Source organism: Bos taurus, chromosome 3 (genome assembly GCF_002263795.3).
Source record: "Bos taurus isolate L1 Dominette 01449 registration number 42190680 breed Hereford chromosome 3, ARS-UCD2.0, whole genome shotgun sequence".
In the NCBI taxonomy this organism is placed as follows: domain Eukaryota; kingdom Metazoa; phylum Chordata; class Mammalia; order Artiodactyla; family Bovidae; genus Bos; species Bos taurus.
In genome coordinates this window covers 67296676-67318771 of record NC_037330.1, presented here as the reverse complement: position 1 = coordinate 67318771, position 22096 = coordinate 67296676, and the positions used below count along the sequence as shown (strand labels likewise).

The 22096-nt window shown below is 37.4% G+C and overlaps 1 protein-coding gene across 3 annotated transcripts in view; it reads left to right on the top strand.

The window, feature by feature from the left end:
- AK5 (adenylate kinase 5) overlaps positions 1 to 22096 on the top strand; it is a 259132-nt gene that overhangs the window by 38899 nt on the left and 198137 nt on the right. For all 3 annotated transcript variants that reach the window (NM_001083757.1, XM_005204415.5, XM_005204414.5), the window contains 1 exon segment: positions 15033 to 15224. In NM_001083757.1, coding sequence (NP_001077226.1) covers positions 15033 to 15224 — 192 coding nt within the window.

Here is a 22096-nt window from a genome sequence, read left to right as displayed (position 1 = left end):
TTCTTAATAGATACTGTTTCCTATAGTCTTATCAGTCCTGCGTCACAGGCACTAGTGTTGAAGAATGCGTCAACTGACCACTATGAACCAGGCAGGCGTAGCTCATCCCACAGGTGCAGAAACAGCTGATACACTTCTGCCTTCTCTCCACCCTCTACCATTTGCCTTCACTCCACTCTCCTCTACAATGTCAGAAAGTTTTTATTCACGGCTGTTTGCCTAATACTGGCACTCTTATTTCCTAAATGATCATTAAAATCAAGCACATCTATAAAGAAAATATTAAGAGTAACCATCATGTTTTACATTATATCTTATCTGACTGCTGTTCATAAGGGGCACCTCATGGTAGACAGTCCAGGTCCATTAGTTCTTGCAGATGATCTGCTTTCCTCCAGTGTCTCGCTATCCAACCTGCCCCCTGCACTACCTACCATTGGCATTCATTCTAAGGCACAGAACAAATGTATTACTCCCATGTTTATAAGATAAAACACCAACTGCTTAGCATGGAAGGCAATGCCAGCCCATATAGTCTTGGTCTAACTTTCCAGAACTTCAATTTCTGGCTACTGATAGTATCTTAATAAATATTAAATGAATGAATAAACAAATGAATGAAATAGATGCCTACACAATAAAATTAATTCTGGGGAAAAGACATCTTGGAAAACACAGCATTATAAGTTTACATTCATTTGCATATTGTCAGCCTGGTATATATTAAATAAAACCTTAAATTTTTCCTCTTCACTAAATTGGCAGCTTAATGTACCCCAATTTCTTTTATAGAAATGAAGATTTGCACTGTAAAAATCAAACCACAGAAGTGTACGTTTCTTAAACTAATGACATCTTTTTGAAACCATTAATGGTATACGCTGTTCAGTAGGTATGATTTGGCATATGCCAAATTATGAAAGAACTGAGTAACCTAGGTAGCTATTTAACGAAAGTAGTGGAAGTAATATGCATTTGGACTATAAGGAACAACCACAGGGCCATGGAAATGGATAGAATACAGATCTTCAGTGAGAAATGCCCAAACTATAAAAATAAGTTTTCACATATGACCTTTCTCCCAAAGTGAAACAAAACAATTAGTTTCTTTTGTTCTTGGACTAATCATATTGATCCATTTTGGATTTTTATTGTTGTCGCTATTTTCTTTTAAAGACCCTGCAACTTCATTGAGTTACTGTTTCTATCACTCATGTCTATAGTACAAGGTCTCTTTTAATAGAAGGCAGAAGTTAAAACGTAGTTTCATTGGTCTGTCTCCAGAGTTTCTGATTCAGTACAATGGAGTGAAACTCATAAATCTGCATTTCTAACAAGTTTCCAGGGATGCCCATGCAAGAGCGGCCAATGCAACACGGCTGTAGGGCTTTCTTCACATTGTTATCAGAGTTTGCCTCAGTGAAACAGATTTCATTTCATTCCTATAATTTTGTGTAATTGTAACAGTAATGGAAGTCTGGAACAGCATTTGTCTTAGGGAAAAAAAGGCTTAGGGAGAATATGTTAGCCAACATTCAGTATTATAAAAATAGCCATATGAAAGTGGTCCTCTTCTTTATTTCCATATTTTTTGAAACATTGTGCTAGTCACATTGTATTATAATTATTGTTTCATCTCAACTACTAAACTATGAGCTCCTTAAGATCAGAGAAACTATCTTATTCCTCTTCCAAATCAAAGCCTGTACAATACTCTGTGCTGATCATTGGAAATATGAGAGATTAAAATGATATTTGGGGAACAAGAAAGCCTATCCTTAGTTTACTAGTCCTCCACTATGATCCCTAAATCAAACATGTGCAGGACAGCAACTGACAGCCAAAATTAAAACATAAATAATTTTACTGTCAATTTAATAATTTTACTTTGTCTTTAAACCCAGTGGAGCCCAAGAGTACCATCTGAACCACAGGGAGAATTCCTTTCACTTAGGCTATCAGCAGCTCAGAGCCTAGGACCAAAGCAAGTCAGAACACCTTCTCCAACCCTGACCCCACCCACTGAGTCTCAAATTGCCACACTTTAGTCACAGAAATGTTGATCCAGAGAATGCCATTGGAGAAGAAGACAGGAAGTAGAACCAGGAAGCTGTAAACTGTGCCAGTGCTTAGAGCTGCCCAATGCAAGTCTCCTGGAAACTAAAGCCAGCCAGTCTCACTAGCTGCACTAGAAAGAAGCAAGTTCAAAAAGAAAGATGAGCATCAGAGAGAAAGAGAAATGAATATTACTTCTCAACCTCTTGGAAATAAAAGAGAGGATTCTATGTGAGAGAAACCATGTTCCTACCTGAATGAAAAGTCTTGCTCTGATCAACCTTAGCCACACCTTTCTCCTCAAAAGTGAAGAAATGTGGATGAGGAAGAACAGAAGAGTTTTGAACTTCCTTTCCTTAGAGATTCACATTATCTACTCTTCGTCCTTTTCTACAGTATGAACCCAATGGTCTTAATAGCCCAAGTCATGGAGTTTATAACCAAGCTGATGCAGAGCCCATGAATGTTAATTAGGAAAAGAGACTAGACTAAGAAAACAGATGACTAAACTTCATACTTTCCAGGGTCCCAGTTCATCATTCCTATGTCTGGAATCTTCCACTTGTATACATCAAACTTAATATGGAGAGATTCCCCATCAAGAAATTAATTGCTTCCCCTATCCTGGAAAAAAAAAAATGCTTACCTGTTTAAATTGTACCCTCTCTAAGAGGATGGTACCTGAAAGCTTCTCATCTCGTGAGCTGCAAGATTCATGCAGAATTTGGATTTTGCATTCCTCTTAGGTCTATATGCCAGCTATTCTTCATGAATTTCTGAAAGACTACCCTTTCCTCCCCTTCTTTCTCTAGTTAATCCTTTCTTATCTTCAGATTTCAACTCACTGTCAGTTCCTTATAGGAACCTTCCATAATCTCCATGGTAAGATTGGATCTCCCTCTTATGTCTTCTTATAGTAAGAGCTACTTACTACAGTTCCAGATTTATACTTATCTGTGCAATCCTTGATTAAAATTTGTCTCCTCCAACTGGCCATAAGCTCAGCTAGGGAAAGAACATACAATATTTTGTGCTCATTGTTAGGCCCTGCTGTGTAGAATAGAATCTAGCACATAGTAGGCACATAGGTTATGAGTATGCTGTTAGGTGAATTATCCAAATTTGCTCCAGCTGTTACATATTCTTGCAAACATTTGATATCATTGATCTTCTTAATTTTAACTGTTCTAATAGATACGTGCTTCGGTTGGCATTCCCTGGATTATTAATGATATTGACACCTTTTCAATTCGTTGGTCATTTGGATATCCTCTTTTGTAAAAATGCCTGATCATGTCTCTTGACCATTTTTCTATTGTTTTTGTTTTCTCTTACTGATTTGTAAGATTTTTTCCATATTTTCAAAACAAGCCCTTTGTTGATTATATGTGTTGCAAGTATCTTCTTCCACTATGTAACTGACATTTCCATTCTCTAATTTCATTCTCTTTAATTTTATAAAAATAAAACTTTTAAATTTTAAAGTCATCCAATTTTAGGCCCAATTTAAGAAATCCTTATATTCCCTAAGATCTAGAATCTATTTTCTTATATGTTACCTTCTAAAATATTTATCATTTTACTTTTCACATTTAGATCTGAAAATCCATTTGGCATTGGTCTTTGCATATTCAGTAATGTTGGGAGTCAAGAGTCATTGTTTTCCATAAGGACATCTAATTGACCAAGTACCATTTATTGAAAAGACTGTGCTTTCCTCACTGCACATCAGAACCACCTTTGTTATAAATCATATGCCCATATATTTGGTCAACAGATCTGATTCTGAGTTCTCTCTGTTCCAGTGGTTTACTGGTCTTCCTTAAAACCAACACCACACTATCTTAATTACTGTAGATTTGTAATAAGTCACACTATCTGACAACAAGTTCTATCACTTTTTCTTCTTTTTTTCAAGATTGTCTTGAAGATTGCCTTGGCTATTCTGGCTCTCTGAATTTCCAAATAAATTTCAGGGTTAATTTTTCAATTCACACAACATACACATCCTGCTGGAATTTAGAGATTACATTAAACCTATAGATCAATTCGGGAAGAATTGACATATTTTATGATACTCTGCTTAATTTATGAATATGGCATATAGCTCAATATATTTAAATCTTTAATTTTGGGCAAGGTCTCTTTGGTATTCTTCGTTATATTCTTTTCCCCTAGATAATTAAGTGATTTTTAAAAATTGTTTAACTAGTACTTTATTATTGGAAGGACTGATGCTGAGGCTGAAACTCCAATACTTTGGCCACCTCATGAGAAGAGATGACTCATTGGAAAAGACCCTGATGCTGGGAGGGATTGAGGGCAGGAGGAGAAGGGACAACAGAGGACGAGATGGCTGGATGGCATCACTGACTCGATGCATATGAGTTTGGGTGAACTCCAGGAGCTGGTGATGGACAGGGAGGCCTGGCGTACTGCAGTTCATGGGGTCGCAGTCGGACACAACTGAGTGACTGAACTGAACTGAACTGAGTACTTTATTTTATTTTAAAATTATTTGTTCCTAGTATATAGGAATAAAATTGATTTTTGTATACTCTTCTAGGTAGAGACCATGCTGAATTTGCATATTTATTCTTATGACTTTTAAATTCTTTTGGATTTTTTACAAATCCAATCATATTATTCAAATAACTATTATATTTCTTTCTTTCCAATCTTGTTGGGGGTGTTTTTCATGTCTTAATTTACTGTCTAAAATCTCCATTATAATGTTGACTAGAAATAATGATAATGGGCATCTTTGTTTCATCTCAGAGGGAAAGTGTCAGCATTTCCCAGTTAAGTATGATGCCTGCTGTAAATATTATGTATTTATTCTTTATCATACTAAGGATGTTTTCTTAAATTCCTAATTTAATAAAAGTATTTCTCATGAAGGAATATTAAGTTTTACCATGTGCTTTTTCATATTTATTTAAGGTAATCATATGATTTTTTTCTTATTTATTCTGTTGGTTTGGTAGATGACAGTGCTTGATTTTTTAAAAATAACCACATTTTGCATTCAGGGAATAAACTCAGGTATGTTATAGTGTATATAATCCTTCTTGTAAATAAATAGATTCATTTGCTAATATTTCACTTAGAATTTTTACATCTGATCATGAGTGAGATTGACCAATAAATTCTGTTTCTTTCAATGTCCTTGTAAGGCTTTGGATTCAAAGACTATGCAGAACTAATAAAATGAATTGTGAAGTATTCCTTTCTTTATATTTAGTAGAAGAGTTTCTGTTAGATTGATATCTGGTACAATTCACGGTGAAGCCATCTGAATTCAGAGTTTTCTTTGGTAGCGTTTTGAATTATAGATTTAATATCTTCCATAAGTAAAGAACCATTCTGATTTTCTGGTTCTTGTTTGGTGTTTTTTTTTTTTTGGTTTGGGAGAGTTGTGTTTTTCTAGAAATCAGTCCATTTCATAAATATTTTCTAATTTGCTTTCATGAAGTTTTTCTTAATATCCTCTTTTATCATCTGAATCACTGTAGAATATTTAGGGATGCCTTACTTTTTATTCTCAATATTTATTTATGCCTTTTCTTTACCTAGATTAGTTTCATCAAGTCCTAACCACTGAACCACCAGGGAATTACCTCATCATGATTTTGATTTTCAATTCCCAGATGGTTAGTGACTTTGAACACCTTTACTTATACCTGGTGGCAATTTGTATGTCCTCTAAAGAGAAATATCTGCTCAAGTTTTTTCCCCTTATTTTGTAGAAAATGGATTGTTAGGCATTTTATTAATTTACATTTTTTTAAATAAATTAACTTTTACTAATTAAAAATTAAATTTTATAATTTAAACTTTTATTGAGGAATAATTGTATTAAATTGCAATTATATTTGTTTCAGGTGTGCACTGGATGATTCCACATTTGTATATGTTGCAAAATGATCACCACAATAAGTCTAGTTAATGTCCATCACCATTCATAGTTACAAAAATTTTTTCTCATGATGAGAACTTTCAAGATCCACTTTCCTAGTGGATATTTTCAATTTTTTTCTTTTGCTCATTTTTAAATTGGGTTTGATATATTTGTATGGTTTCACCACCTTTCTACTGGTTGTTTCCATGGTATTTTTTTCCATCCCTTTACTTTTAGCATTTCTGTATCTTCGTATTTAAAGTGTACTGCTGTGTTGAGCACCTCTGATGCTCTATCTTATATTCTCTCAGCCCACTTTTTACTTGGCCTTTGCTGCTGTGTACCCCTGCGATGCTGCCCAGGCCAGCGATTCCCTGACTTCCTGCCCTGAGACATACGCAGTGTAAAGTATGCAGGAGACAACATGGCCAGGGGATACTTTTGACCAATAGGAGACAGGATCTGATAAATAAAGTCTCCTCTCTTGTGTGCCCCTAGAAGGGCCAGCAGCAGCACAGAGTCCTAGTCTCCCGTCGCAGTGACTAACCCAACCCTGCACCTTTGCACTGCCTTGTCTCCTCTGAATTCTCCCCAGCCATCCTGCTGCTTTCCTGTCTTTGGCTGCTTTGATGCTGCAAGACCACATGACCGGACTTACCTGGGGGTCCAGTGGCTAACACTCCACGCTGCCAATGGAGGGAGCCTGGGTTAGATCCCTGGTCAGGGAATTAGATCCCACACACCAAGAGTTTACACGCGGCAACTAAAATTCCTGCATGCTGCAACTAAGACCCTGCATAGCCAAATAAGTAAATAAATATTTATTAAAAAGTCACATGACCTAAAAACCTAAAATATTTACTTTACAAAAAAAGTTCACTGATTCCTGTTCTATCGATTTACAACATTATTAACATATTCATATTTTCATAGAAATCGGAACTTTTACCACTTTCAGAACCAAGACCTTAGAACACTTGAACTTCATTTACCTGCCTCATGACTAATCTCTATTTTTAAGTACCACAAAATACTTTTAGTATATTTTATATGATCAATGTTCATTTAAATTCACCCCTAGGTTTACCATTTCATTACTCTTCATTTGTTCCCCTGGGCCAGCTTTCTGTCTTGGATCATTTTTATTCTACCTGAAGAATATTCTTGAATATTTCCATTAGGGTAGAATTTCTGATGCAAATTCTCTCAGTTTTTGTTTGTTTGAAAACATCTATATTTACTCTTAGTTTTTGAAAGATATTTTGACTGAATATTGAAACTTAGATGGCAGCTTTTTTTATTGGCCCTTTAAAGATGTCATGTCATTGCTTTCTGCCTTTCATTGTTTCTTTGGCAAATTTAGCTGTCTCGTTGTGCCTCTGAAGGTAATCTGTCATTTCTCCTTTCTGGATGCTTTAAAGATTTTTTTTTTTTTCTGTCTAGCCTTTCGGCAGTTTTACTATGATGTGCTTAGATCTGAGTTTTCTGTTTAGTTTTCTTCTTGGTTTTTATGTTACTTCTTGAGTCTGGGAAAATTCCATTGCTATTTTATTTTCAAACACTGCTTCTTCATTTTCTCTCTTCTTCCAAAACTTTCTAACCTTTGTCTCATATGTCTCTTTTGCTCTTTCCTGTACTTTCCTACCTCTCTCCCCGCCTTGCTTCACTCTCAATATTTTCTCATGACTTTTTAGGTCACTAATTCTCTTTTAAGTGCCTAATTGGTTATTAAATGCATTTAGTATAATGAGAATTTGGGATGATTCTAAGTGCAATTGAGTCCCATGAGGGCTGGTTCATACATACTCTGATGGTGCAGCCCTACAGGGTTCCAACCAGAAGCCTAAACTGGAGGCAGCAGTAGTAGTTTCTATGGCTCCTCCATGGAAGAGCCCTATATTCCTGTTTTTGTCCTCCTAGCCCAGAAATTATCTCCATGTTCAGTCTAGTCAAGCCTCTGTGGTAGTGGTATATAGTCAATAAATGCTTAATGATTGAAAGAAATTATTTCCTCTACATTTTACTATTAGAATTAAGAAAGTAATTTTAGCCCCGTATTAGAAAAAACTTCCCAGTTATTAGTATATTCCTGTAATGAAGGGGGTTGACCTCATAAGTAGTGAGGCATCATAAGAAATGCTCACAAAGAACATTCAAGTTTAAATGTTCAAGTTTAAAAATCACTTGTCAAGAATTTGTACAGATGATTGTAGGTTTGGCATTAATTTGGGCCAGATAACCTCCAAAATTTTCCCATCTCTTAGTTTCTGTGATTCCAGTTTTTGTTCCAGCTGTGATCTTCTCTCTTGTGAGGAGTTGTTTTTATTTTTTTTCATATTTTTCTTGTTGGTTTCTCAAAGTGATCTGAACTGTAGGGTCTCTAGGCCTTCTCACAGGTCTTCATAAAGAATAGAGCATTTCTGTAAAGCAATTATCCTTCAATAAAAAATTAATAAAAAAAATAAAGCAGTCAAAAGCACTGACAGTTAAAAACAAGGCTTACTAAAGTAAGCTCATTTTGCAATCTGACACAGTGAATAATACATCTTTTCTAATCAAAGGTGGCCATAGGTTCTTTTTAACAGAGTAATTATTCAGATAAGGAACTTTGCGATAATGAATAGAGGAAGTCAAGCTGGTTTTAGAAAAGGCAGAGGAACCAGAGATCAAATTGCCAACATCCACTGGATCATGGAAAAAGCAAAAGAGTTCCAGAAAAACATCTATTTCTGCTTTATTGACTATGCCAAAGCCTTTGACTGTGTGGATCACAATAAACTGTGGAAAATTCTGAAAGAGATGGAAATACCAGACCACCTGATCTGCCTCTCGAGAAATTTGTATGCAGGTCAGGAAGCAACAGTTAGAACTGGACATGGAACAACAGACTGGTTCCAAATAGGAAAAGGAGTACGTCAAGGCTATATATTGTCACCCTGCTTATTTAACTTCTATGCAGAGTACATCATGAGAAACGCTGGACTGGAAGAAACACAAGCTGGAATCAAGATTGCCAGGAGAAATATCAATAACCTCAGATATGCAGATGACATCACCCTTATGGCAGAAAGTGAAGAGGAACTAAAAAGCCTCTTGATGAAAGTGAAAGTGGAGAGTGAAAAAGTTGGCTTAAAGCTCAACATTCAGAAAACAAAGATCATGGCATCTGGTCCCATCACTTCATGGGAAATAGATGGGGAAACAGTGGAAACAGTGTCAGACTTTATTTTGGGGGGCTCCAAAATCACTGCAGATGGTGACTGCAGCCATGAAATTAAAAGATGCTTACTCCTTGGAAGGAAAGTTATGACCAACCTAGATAGCATATTCAAAAGCAGAGACATTACTTTGCCAACAAAGGTCTGTCTAGTCAAGGCTATGGTTTTTCCTGTGGTCATGTATGGATGTGAGAGTTGGACTGTGAAGAAGACTGAGTGCCGAAGAATTGATGCTTTTGAACTGTGGTGTTGGAGAAGACTCTTGAGAGTCCCTTGGACTGCAAGGAGATCCAACCAGTCCATTCTGAAGGAGATCAGCCCTGGGATTTCTTTGGAAGGAATGATGCTGAAGCTGAAACTCCAGTACTTTGGCCACCTCATGCAAAGAGTTGACTCATTGGAAAAGACTCTGATGCTGGGAGGGATTGGGGGCAGGAGGAGAAAGGGACGACAGAGGATGAGATGGCTGGATGGCATCACTGACTCGATGGATGTGAGTCTGAGTGAACTCCGGGAGTTGGTGATGGACAGGGAGGCCTGGCGTGCTGCGATTCTTGGGATTGCAAAGAGTCAGACACAACTGAGTGACTGATCTGATCTGATCTGACTTCTCTACATAATGAAAAAGACACAAAGCAAAGATTGATTTAGTTAAACCAATGGAAGAAACAGTATCAACAATTGGAAAATTTTCTTCCATGTAGATAAAAGCAATATCTTGGTCTTTGTTCTCATTTATTTATTCACTCATTCATTCAATCAGTGAATACTTTTTGAGAACATATGCTAGGAAAAGGTATGGTTATGCTTTTCAACATTTCATGAGTGAATTTCACGAAAACTTTCTAGGGCCTTCACCTCTTCTAGAAAAGAATGATGTCTGCTTCTGTTTTACATTTGGGGAAAAAAAGTAAAATACTAAATTTTTTCTTTTAAAATGGGCACCATTGAAGAAGGAGGGCCCTAATGAGTGGACATATGTAAGAGTGATGAGGAATCAGGTGGGCATGCTTGTGGCTGAGGGCAATGTTGAGTAGTCAGCTGGTTACCCCAGCTTCCTTGGTGGTCTTGCCTGTCCCATGTTTCCATTTTTGTCTCACTAGTTATATGTTGTTGTTTCTTACTGAGGAAAGACAGAAACTTCATCACAAGTATACAATTAAACAACTTTGAAGATTCACTTCAAATTTATCTATATCAGACTTGAAGTTGCATTCATTGATCAAAAATCTTAGATATAAAAAATATCAAATTCACAGGAATAATTTTTTAAATGGGCAAGATCATTATATAGAAAGCTACAAAGCTCTACATTAAAAAGTACTGGGAGAAATTAAAGAAACAACACGAAGATATTCTACTGGTTTTCTGTAACCTTATGGCTATTTTTTAAAGTCTATTAATGTAAGTAAAGAGTCTGCCTGCAATGCAGGAGACCTGGGTTCTATTTCTGGGTTGGAAAGATTGCCTGGAGAAGGAAATGGCAACCCACTCCAGTATTCTTGCCTGGAGAATCCCATGGATGGAGGAACCTGGTGGGCTACAGTCCACGGGGTTGCAAATAGTCAGATACGACTAAGCGACTGACACTCCACTCCAATATAAATAAAATGCGGTTTTACTCAAAGTGTAAAAAAGTCTTTATAAATTTCAAAAGCCAATACTAACAGATAAAATATAGTGATGATTACATATTTAAGGCTCTCCATAACCTCATTATGATATGAGCAAACTCCTGGAGATAGTGAAGGACACAGAAGCCTGGCATGCTGCAGTCCATGAGGTTTGAGAGAGTCAGACAAGGCTCAACGAGTGAACAGCAGCAACAGCAATAACCTTTTTGTGTTATGTAGGGAAAAGCACATACTTTTCAGTCTGAAACAAAACATAAAGCTATTAAAATAAAGCATTTAATTTGTTATGAAAGAAGTATTATCTGCATTCAACACTGAGCTAGCAGTTGAAGCTTATTCCATATTTTAATATACACAATGACCAAACCAAGAACAATATAATATCATTTTAAGTTATTTGTCAAAAATTATCTTCTCCCTTATGTAAGTTATTCAAAGTAAATTTAAAGGATATCATATGATACGTTGGGCAAGACTGAATGTTACCAAAGATTTTATTAAATTTGTATTTTGCAGTTTAATATTTGATAAGATAAAAGTTTTAAATTAATATAATGTCTTTACCACATACCATACAAAAATTACAAAGTGATTTTCTTCTCAAAAGCTACCTAAATGTGTTTTTGAAAACAAAATTCTGTAAAGCAATTATCCTTCAATAAGAAATAAATTAATTTTTTTTAATGGGATATACTAAACTACTGAGATAAGATAGATTTCCCCTTTATTTACAGTTGAGAAAACTGAAATTTAGAGACATTGAACCATTTGTCCAAGGACAAACAACTAATAGCAGATTCTTATGAAAACTACCACACAGTTGCACTCATCTCACACTCTAGCAAAGTAATGCTCAAAATTCTCCAAGTCAAGCTTCAGCAGTACGTGAAACGTGAGCTTCCAGATGTTCAAGCTGGATTTAGAAAAGGCAGAGGAACCAGAGATCAAATTGCCAACATCCGTTGGATCATCAAAAAAGCAAGAGAGTTCCAGAAAAACATCTACTGCTTTATTGACTACACCAAAGCCTTTGACTGTGTGGATCACCACAAACTCTGGAAAATTCTTAAAGAGATGGGAATACCAGACCACCTGACCTGCCTCCTGAGAAATCTGTATGCAGGTCAAGAAGCAACAGTTAGAACTGGACATGGAACAGACTGGTTCCAAATAGGAAAAGGAGTATGTCAAGGCTGTATATTGTTCAAAAAAAAATAAGATCATGGCATCTGGTCCCATCACTTAATGGCAAATAGATGGAGAAACAATAGAAACTGTGAGAAACTTTATTTAGGGCGCTCCAAAATCACTGCAAATAGTGACTGAAGCCATGAAATTAAAAGACACTTGCTGCTTGGAAGAGAAGCTATGACCAACCTAGACAGCATATTAAAAATTAGAGACATTACTTTGCCAACAAAGGTCCGTCTAGTCAAAGCTATGGTTTTTCCAGTAGTCATGTATAGATGTGAGAGCTGGACTATAAAGAAAGCTGAGCGCCAAAGATTTGATGCTTTTAAACTTTGGTTTTGGAGGACTCTTGAGAGTCCCTTAGACTGCAAGGAAATCAATCCAGTGCTTCCTAAAGGAAATCAGTCCTGAATATTCACTGGAAGGACTAATGCTGAAGCTGAAACGCCAATACTTTGGCCACCTGATGCAAAGAACCAACTCATTGGGAAAGACCCTGATGCTGGGAAAGATTAAAGGTGGAAGTAGAAGGGGACAATAGAGAATGAAATGGTTGGATGCCATCACCAACTCAATGGACATGAGTTTGAGTAAGCTCCAGGAGTTGGTGATGGACAGGGAAGCCTGGCATGCTGCAGTCCATGGGGTAGCAAAGAGTCAGACACAACTGAGTAACTGAACTGAACTGATGAAATCAGGACAATCTGATTCTAAAATTCATGCTCTTAATCACTTATGCCAGTGTGTGCCTGTGCTTACACAGTGGCAGTGGAAATTGGAGGAAGAGATAACATGAATCATGAAACATGAATCATGTTTCAAGACAAAAATCCACCATCCGTGGTGAGGGCTTCCTGAGACTGAAGTTTTGATAAGGGTTAGAAATTATATTCGGAGAAGGCAATGGCACCCCACTCCGGTACTCTTACCTGGAAAATCCCCTGGAAGGAGGAACCTGGTAAGCTGCAGTCCATGAGGTCACTAAGAGTCGGACACGACTGAGCAACTTCACTTTGACTTTTCACTTTCATGCATTGGAGAAGGAAATGACAACCCACTCCAGTATTCTTGCCTGGAGAATCCCAGGGACGGGGGAGCCTGGTTGGCTGCTGTCTGTGGGGTCTCACAGAGTCAGACACGACTGAAGCGACTTAGCAGCAGCAGCAGCAGAAATTATATTAAGATTTCTAGCTGAGGATTCAAAAAGATATAGGCTCCTCATTGTTCATAGCAGCATTATTTACAATTATAAAGGTATGGGAGCAACCTAAGTGTCCATCAACAGGTGAATGGATGAAGAAGATGTGAAGATGTGGTGGGTGTGTGTGTGTGTGTGTGTGTGTGTGTGCCAAGGCGGGGGGGTGTATACATTTCATTGTATATATACATACACATGGAATGCTGCTTGGCCATGAAAAAGAATGAAATTTTGTCACTTGTAGCAACATGGATGGATTTGGAGCACACTGTGTTAAATAAAATAAGTCAGACAGAGAAAGCCAAGTACTGTATGATATTACTTTAAGGTGGAATCTAAAAAGTAGAACAAACTAGGGCATAAAACAAAAAAGAAGCAGAGTCACAGATATAGAGACCAAACTAGTGGTTACTAGTGGGTGGGGGCAATACAAGAGAAGTTATTTTAAAAAGGAGCTATTATGGAACTATATGAAATCATGTTTGTGAAATTTTGAAAACTGTATAGCACTATATAATTTAAAGAATCTTTCATTCAAATTTTTAAAAATTTAAAAGACAAGACTTCTAATTGAAAGATTCAGGAAAGTAGTGTTACTACCATAAAAATAAAAGAATAAGCACATATATAAGCAATAAGGGAATTTCATTTAGGTAAAAAGTTGCCAGAACTGATTTGGCCTTGCTGAGTCATAAGTAACATTAAAACTTTCAGGTAGAGCCATCATATAAACATTTGATAATATAAAACATAAGTGATGTTGAAAGTCAATGCTGAAAATGTAGATTTGGAATCCTTCCGCAAAGGATAAGGGGTTGAAATGAGAACAGCAGAAAGGAGCTGAGAGAATGAAAACCTGGAGAGGGAAAGCAAAACAAAACATAATCTAAGCCTCAGAAACATCATTATTTGTGAGTATTGTATTTTTAAGGGAAAAAATTTGAGCAAGGGGGAAAAAACAACAAAGTAAAAAGTTAAAGGAAAGAAAAGTTAAAGGAGCACCAGAGCAACATAGAATCCTGAAAACCAAGAGATAGTAAATATGGCTAAAATTTGCTGTACACCTACCATGGATCAAGTTTGTGCTGTTTTTTTCACACAATATCTTATTTAATCTTTATAATAACTCAGGGAGGAAGTTCATATATCTCTTTTGACAGATGAAGACACAGAGGCTTAGCTAAGATAAGCCATATGCCTAGAGCTCAGCTGGTAAATCCTAGGGCAAAAACTCTAATTCAAGTTTCCCAGACTCCAGGGTTCCTTATGTAACCAGTGGTCTCCAGAGTACATAAGGCAAACCACTGTAATGTGGGAAGAAAATGCTAATATTACCATTATCATATCTTATTCTTTAAAAATTACATTTTTGTGTGTATTTTACAACATGCATACTATATTAGGGCAGCATGAGGCTCCCCTGGTAGCTCAACAGTAAAGAATCTGCCCTCAGTGCAAGAGATGCAGGAGACATGGGTTCGATCCCTGGGTAAGGAAGATCCCCTAGAGGAGGAAATGGCAACCCACTCCAGTATTCTTGCTGAGAAAATCCCATAGACAGAGCAGCCTGGCAGGCTAAAGCCTGTCAGGTCGCCAAGAGTCAGACACCACTGAATGCCTGAGCACAAGCACATGTGTATCATACACTCATGCATAATTAATAAATTAATAAGCATATATTTATTGGGATACATGATCAAATAATTTATTAACATGAGGATACAGTAAAAAAAAATTGGAGATCATTTCTTTAAAGCACTGTACAAAACTGCCTCTGCCCACACTCACACTGGTTGGTATGTTGAATGCCTATCTGCTTGTTTGACCCTCTCCAGATCTGTACTCCTGACTTGGTGGTCTTCCTGGCTTGCGCCAATCAGAGACTCAAAGAAAGATTACTGAAGCGTGCAGAGCAACAGGGGAGACCTGATGACAATCTGAAAGCTACCCAAAGGAGACTAATGAACTTCAAGCAGAACGCTGCTCCATTGGTTAAATACTTCCAGGAAAAGGGGCTCATCATGACAGTAAGTTAAATATACTTTACTTGTCCATTTCAAGAACAGTCTTTCAGATTTCTGATTATCCTATGTCCTCATTTAGAAATGCTTTTATCTTAAAAAAAAATACTCTTCTTAGGTGGAGATTCATGGAAAAGAAATTGGCAATCTTGACCTGACTTGCCTTTATTAAGGCATAACAATAAAAATGCTTTCACTTTAATTGATTTTACCAAAAAAAAAAAAAAAGATCAATTTCAACCTTGGCTAGAATTCTATGGCCCCCAAATTTTAAAGTATTTTAAAATAATTTTTTATCATTTTAAGCAATATTTGCCCAGTTTCTCAACTCTTCAGTCTTTGAAAACCTAATAAAACTGATCAACTTAAAAATAGAATTTATATGTTAAACTTAAATCATAAGTTAAACTTTATCATAGTGTACCACATAAATAAGATTCTGATGGCCCCCTAAAAAAGCGTTTGACTTGTCATAGAGAAGTGATATTGTCTGAAAATGGAAGGCATTGGTCTTTCTGCTCCATTGATACAATGCAAATATTAATTTTTTCATAGTTTGTTGTGTGATTAATGATAATGAATGTGCCAAAGAAGGATGAAGCTGAACCACTAGTTTGTACAGTTATTAGAATACAGGGAAGTGGAGGTGAAGGCTCAGCTAAACGTATGATCCCCGCAACATCAGAGATTCAAGTATGAAATAGAGGAGGCAGAGGAGCATTGGCCAGCTGAGGTGCTTTTCAAAAGACACTAAAACCAGTGCAGCTCCAGGGTTCTCCATGGAGGAAGCAGACCTCGGCAGCACCCTCTCCTCAGCCCTTAGTTCTTTCTCATGGGACCAAAGATTCTTGACTGCTGGAGTTACAAGCCCCTGTGAAGAATCTGATGAAAGTGACATACTCTCAATACAATAAAATGCACATAAGGTGTTTTTCATAATTTTAGGTAAATCTATTGAAGCTCATCCACAGAGCTCCTATGACCTAACAATTACTGTGCAAAAAAACCTCTTCATTAGCCTAAAATGCCTCCAGATTGAAAGAGACAGTCACTACATTTGAATAATAATCCCTTTGCAGTCTTTTTAGCACTATAAAGAAATATTTTTTAGAATTTGCCCTTTGAGTCAAAGTTGTCATGTCAGAGAATTATAAATCTGATGTGAAACTTGTTCACAATGCCAGAGTTCATTTTATGATTTAAAAGAGACTTTGAGTGATATGAAAGAATCAAGAAAATCAGAGTGGATGTTTCTCTGGCTGTTTTGTATTGAGGTTGTTGCTTGCTTCTCCTGCAAATTACCAATGCTGACTTCTTCACTGTGTCATAAAAGTAGAAATTTACCCTGTAGACCAAACCCCAACAGCAAGCTGCAGAGCCAGAGTTTTAATTGATATTTGCAAGGCTTAAAGGTATTACCGGAATGTCTCTGATTACTCCCTGCTTGTCACGTTCGTCATCACAATCAGAGGAGATTTCCCAAATGAATGCAGAGTGGGGATTGTTAATTTACTGATATTTTGCATGGAGGTGAAATGCCATTGCCTCTAATTGAGGGAGTCAATAACAATGTGGATGACAGCCTGTAACCTCCCTGCTAAACTTGGATAAGCTTTAAGATAAACGCCTCTAATTACTGGGAGAAGACTTGCATTGGAAAGTCACCTTTTGAAAACTGGTGAACACAAACACAGGCTAAGCTCTGGGAAACATAACAGAAAATTTTACTTTGACAGAGTAGTGAGTGCTGCATCCTGATGCATGTGTCCCCCTTCAGAACCCGGACACAGTTCACTTTTGGAATTAAAATGTACATTTCTGCTTTTAAAGATAAGTTAAATAATTTAAATGGTCATCCTGATTAATCAAATGCATGTTAAGACTTTAATATAAATCTGGGAGGTAATAGATTAAATCCAAATATTTCCTTTTCTCTATAGTTTTTCTTTCCTTTACTTCTACCTACCCCTCCTAATCGATTCATTTATTTATTCAGTAAATATTTATTGAGAATCAGTAGGTACCAGACTCTCTGTTAGGTGCGAGTGGTGCAAAGCTAAATAGGCAAAAGTTAAGGAACTTTATTTTATTTTCTGACATATTTCAAACTCCTAGTACTATGCCTCTCTGGTACGTAGTATGTTGTCAGCAGATGAACAGAGCTTGCAAGTCTATGGGGAATCAGATATTAAACAATGAGGTTTTAAAATTATTTATCTATTTATTAATTTTTATTTATTTTTGGCTGCACTGGGTCTTCATTTCTGAGCAGGCTTTTCTCTAGTTGTGGCAAGCAGGGGTTACTCTCTAGCAGTGGTGCACGCGTTTCTCATTGCGATGGCTTCTTTTGTTGTAGAGCACGGCTCCAGGTGCAAGGTCTCTGTAGATGTGGCTTGGTTGTTCTGAGCTATGTGGGATCTTCCCAGACCAGGGATTGAATCTATGTTCAATCTCTGATTTTAACCACTGGACCACCAGGGAAATCCCACAGTGGTTTATTAAGTGTGATGACTGTTGCATGGGAGAATGTACAGAATGCTCTCACATCTGTCATGGACTTCAGAAATTCCCTGTAGTGAGTAGAACAAACTCTCCCCATCCACGAGTAGGATTCATCAATGATCTTGTGTGAGCTTTGTAAAGACCACAGAGGCCACGTACCTCTCAGTACAGGTGAGAAACTTTATCTTGGTGCCTCTGTTCCTTAGGGTTTTAGAGTCTGAGACCCTTCACTTGAAATCTCAGCTCCACTGCCATCTAATAAATTCATGGTGCTTCAGGACTCAGTCTCTATGTCTAACTTAGAGATGCTGTTATCTGGCACATAATATTGTAGGGGTGAAACGAGAGAATGCATGTAGCAGTGGTTCGGATGTACCATGTAACCACATTGCCTGGTCCAGACTCCTGCTGTGTCACGGGCCACCTGTGTGACCTCATGACCTCATGAAGGTTATTTATCTTCTCTGTGACTCAGTTGCCTGATGCATAGAATGGTTACAATCATCATTTTACCCACCTCTGTAATTTTGAGAGATAAATGGGTATCAAGTACTTAGAACAGTACCAGAAATGTTGCAAGTGAAATAGAAGTGATTGAAATTACTTTGTAATTTTCACATTTCCTCTTTTTTCTTCCTTTCACCTCTAATGCCCATTTTTCAAAACTCCAATTACTTACTACAAACAAATCCATGCTCTTGGAGGGTACTCCGTTACCTATTCTCCCATAGATAGATTACTGAATAGTGAAAGTGAATGCCACTCAGTCGTGTCCAACTCTTTTCGACCCCATGGACAATATAGTCCATGGAACTCTCCAGGAATACTGGAGTGGGTAGCCTTTCCCTTCTCCAGGGATCTTCCCAACCCTGGGATCAAATCCAAGTCTCCTGCATTGCAGGCAGATTCTTTACCAGCTGAGCCACAAGGGAAGCTCAGATAGATTACTGAAGAAATCCAAAGTTAAAACATTTAGATTTAAAACTTTTCACCAAATTCTTTTTTCTTTAAAACTGTCTGTTGTATGCATGCTAAGTCACTTCAGTCATATCCAACTCTTTGTGACCCTATGGATGGTAGCCTGCCAGGTTCCTTTGTCCATGGGATTTTCCAGGCAAGAATACTGGAGTGGGTTGCCATGCCCTCCTCCAGGGGAGCTTCCCGGCCCAAGGATCAAGCTGTGTCTCCCGTAGCTCCTGCACTGCAGGCAGATTCTTTACCACTGAGCCACCAGGGAAGCCCAAAACTGTCTGTTAACCAGTTACAAAATTGTCCTAGTGTTTTCTTTGACTTCTTTATCATCTGTGTAATCAAGCTGTATGATGGCTGTGTCTGAATATGGTAGTTAAATTATAACAGGTGTCAACCCATTCTTTTTTCTTTTTCGCTAAAACATTAACTGTGTTGGTTGGCAGATTTGATTAAAGAACAAATCCAGCCTGACTGAGGAGAAAACCTAATCGAAATAGCCAGGAAAACAAGCTATTGTCTGAATAATGTATCTCACTGACAGTTCCCATCACATGGACTGCTTCATTTTTATTCTTTTATAATACTTTTCTTTTACAGTTATCTGTGCAAGTATGAATTAAATAATAGCAAATCACAGGGCTAATATATTAGGGACTTCATAGAACCTTTTCAGACAAATGTGTGTTGTTTTTTAACTTACAATAGGTTGTATGTAATAGCTCATCATGTCTTTTACAGGTTTTTGCTCCTAATTAAAGATTAGGGTGCTGCAAGATCCCAAAGTTTGTCAGAAGTTCTTCTTCAAAGCTGTCTCATGACATTTTGGAGCACTTAGATTGTAGCCCACCAAGGTCCTCTGTTCATGGGATTTTCCAGGCAAGAATACTGGAGCAGGTTGCCATTTCCTACTCCAGTGTATATTCCCGACTCAGGGATCAAATCTGTGTCTTTTATGTCTTCTGTATTTGCAGGCGGGTTCTTTACTACTATGACACCTAGGAAGCCCTAATGCAGCTGTACAAAAGCTTCAATAATATGTCTGTTTAATGATAATTTTTTATCTTAGTTTTATTTAAAAAGCTTAAAAAACTAGTTCTTATTTTAGTCATCTTCATAAGTTAGAACCCATTTGAAAGAAATAATTTTAGTTTAAAAAGGTCAACTCTTTGGAATCTTAATGAACTCTAAAAAATACCTGACGTTTTGTTGGGGGGTTTTTTGTTTTTTTCTTTTAGAAAAAGGTCTTTTAAAATGCTTGAAAATTAATAGGGTTAGATGTAGTGTTTATGTAATTGGTTTCCAAAATGTGTGTATCACTGGATATTCCACTCAGCTGAAACATCATTCAACTTGTCAGGGAAACGGTTGCACGCTCGTGTGCATTGACACTTGTGTGCACTGAACAAATGCTACCTAATATGGGTTGACCATCAGTAAAAGTCCGAATTTAGTTTTAGTCTGTTAAGTAAGCTGATGGTCATTTTTTCTTCTGGACTTTTTTATAGTAGGAAGCAAGAGAAACATAACTTAAAAATGAGAAGTAAGTTATAGTCATAGGATATATGAAGAGGCCTAGTAACTAACACTCTGATTAACTGACTGGATCTCTTCAGGCAGGAAAGGCATAGAGTGAAAGATGTTAGAACAGGTTTATTTCTCGTTCACCAACATCAGTTTTCCTAGGGAAGCAGACAAGGGACTAATTATAAACTATCTTAGGATATAACAAGGTCACATAGGCCAATGATTCCACAATTTCAATACTTAATAGATCAGAAAAAAAATTTAATGGACTAAGATAAAGTTGGGTTTTTTTAAAACTTTAATATTTTAGGACACTTTTAGTTAGTCCCTCGTCATGACCCCATGGACTGTAGCCAGCCACGCTCTTCTGTCCATGGAATTCTCTAGGCAAGAATATTGGATTGGGTTGCCATTCCCTTCTTCGGGGGGTCTTCTTAACCCAGGAATTGAACCTGGATTTCTCACTGCAGATTCTTTACCATCTGAACCACCAGGGAAGCACAAGAACCCTTTCTGGTCGGCAGCAAAATTGAGAGGAGGATACAGGGACTTCCTGTATACCCCCTAAGCCAACACTTGCACAGTCTCCCCAGTTATTAATATCCCTCACTAGAGTGTTGCGTTTGTTATAATTAATGAACCTACATTGATGCATCATAATCACTCAAAGCTCATATTTTACCTTAAAGTTCACACTTGGTGTTATACATTCTATGATATTGGACAAATGTATAGTGCCACGTGGACTTCCGTGGTAGCTCAGTTGGTAAAGAATTTGCCTGCAATGTAGGAGATCCCAGTTCGATTTCTGGGTCAGGAAGATCTGCTGGAGAAGAGATAGGCTACCCACTACAGTATTCTTGGGCTTCCCTGGTGGTTCAGCTGGTAAAGAATGCACCTGCAATGCGGGAGACCTGGATTCCATCCCTGGGTTGGGAAGATTCCCTGGAGAAGGGAAGTGTTACCCACTCCAGTATTCTGGCCTGGAGAATTTCATGGACTGTATGTATAGTCCATGGGGTCGCAAAGAGTAGGACACGACTGAGTGACTTTCACTTTCATAGTGCCTTGTATCCATCATTACAATATCTTACAGAATATTTTCACTGCCCTTAGCTATCTCTGTGCTCTGTTTATTCAGCTCTCACCCATCTCCATCCTCCTAACCTGGATTCTGGCAACCACTGATCTTTTTACTATTTCTAAAGTTTTACCTTTTCCAGAAGGTCATGAAGTTGAATGTCATGTAGTATGTAGCCTTTTCAGATTGGCTTCTTTCACTTAGTAATATGCATTTTAGTTTCCTCCATGTTGTGTCCAGGCTTGATAGCTCATTTCTTTTGAGCACATCCATTGTCTGAATACACCACAGTTTATCTGTTCATTCATCTGCACTTGATTACTTCCAAATTTCAGCATTTATTAAAAAAAAAAGCTGCTATACGTATCCATGGGCCGGTATTTGTGTGGACATAAGTTTTCAGTTCATTTTGATAGCTACCAGGGAGCATGACTGCTGGTAAGAGTATGAGTAGTTTTGTAAGAAACCACCAAGGTGTCTCCCAAACTGGCTGCACCATTTTGCATTCTCACCTGAGAACGCTCTCTGAGATGAGAGTTCTTGTTGCTCCACATCCTCACCAGCATTCCGTGTTGTCAGTGTTCCAGGTTTTGGCCATTTTACTATGTCTGTAGTAGTATCTTCTTGTTTCAATTTGTATTTCCCAAATTGACTTTTTAAAAAATTTTTCTAAGTGAGGGCATTAGAAAGGGGGAAAAAAATCTATTAATATCATTGTTTGAAAGGGTTATTTTTAGCACACAAAAGTTTAGTAATGACAAAACTGATAAAGTCACTAAAATGGATCTATTTGGCTATA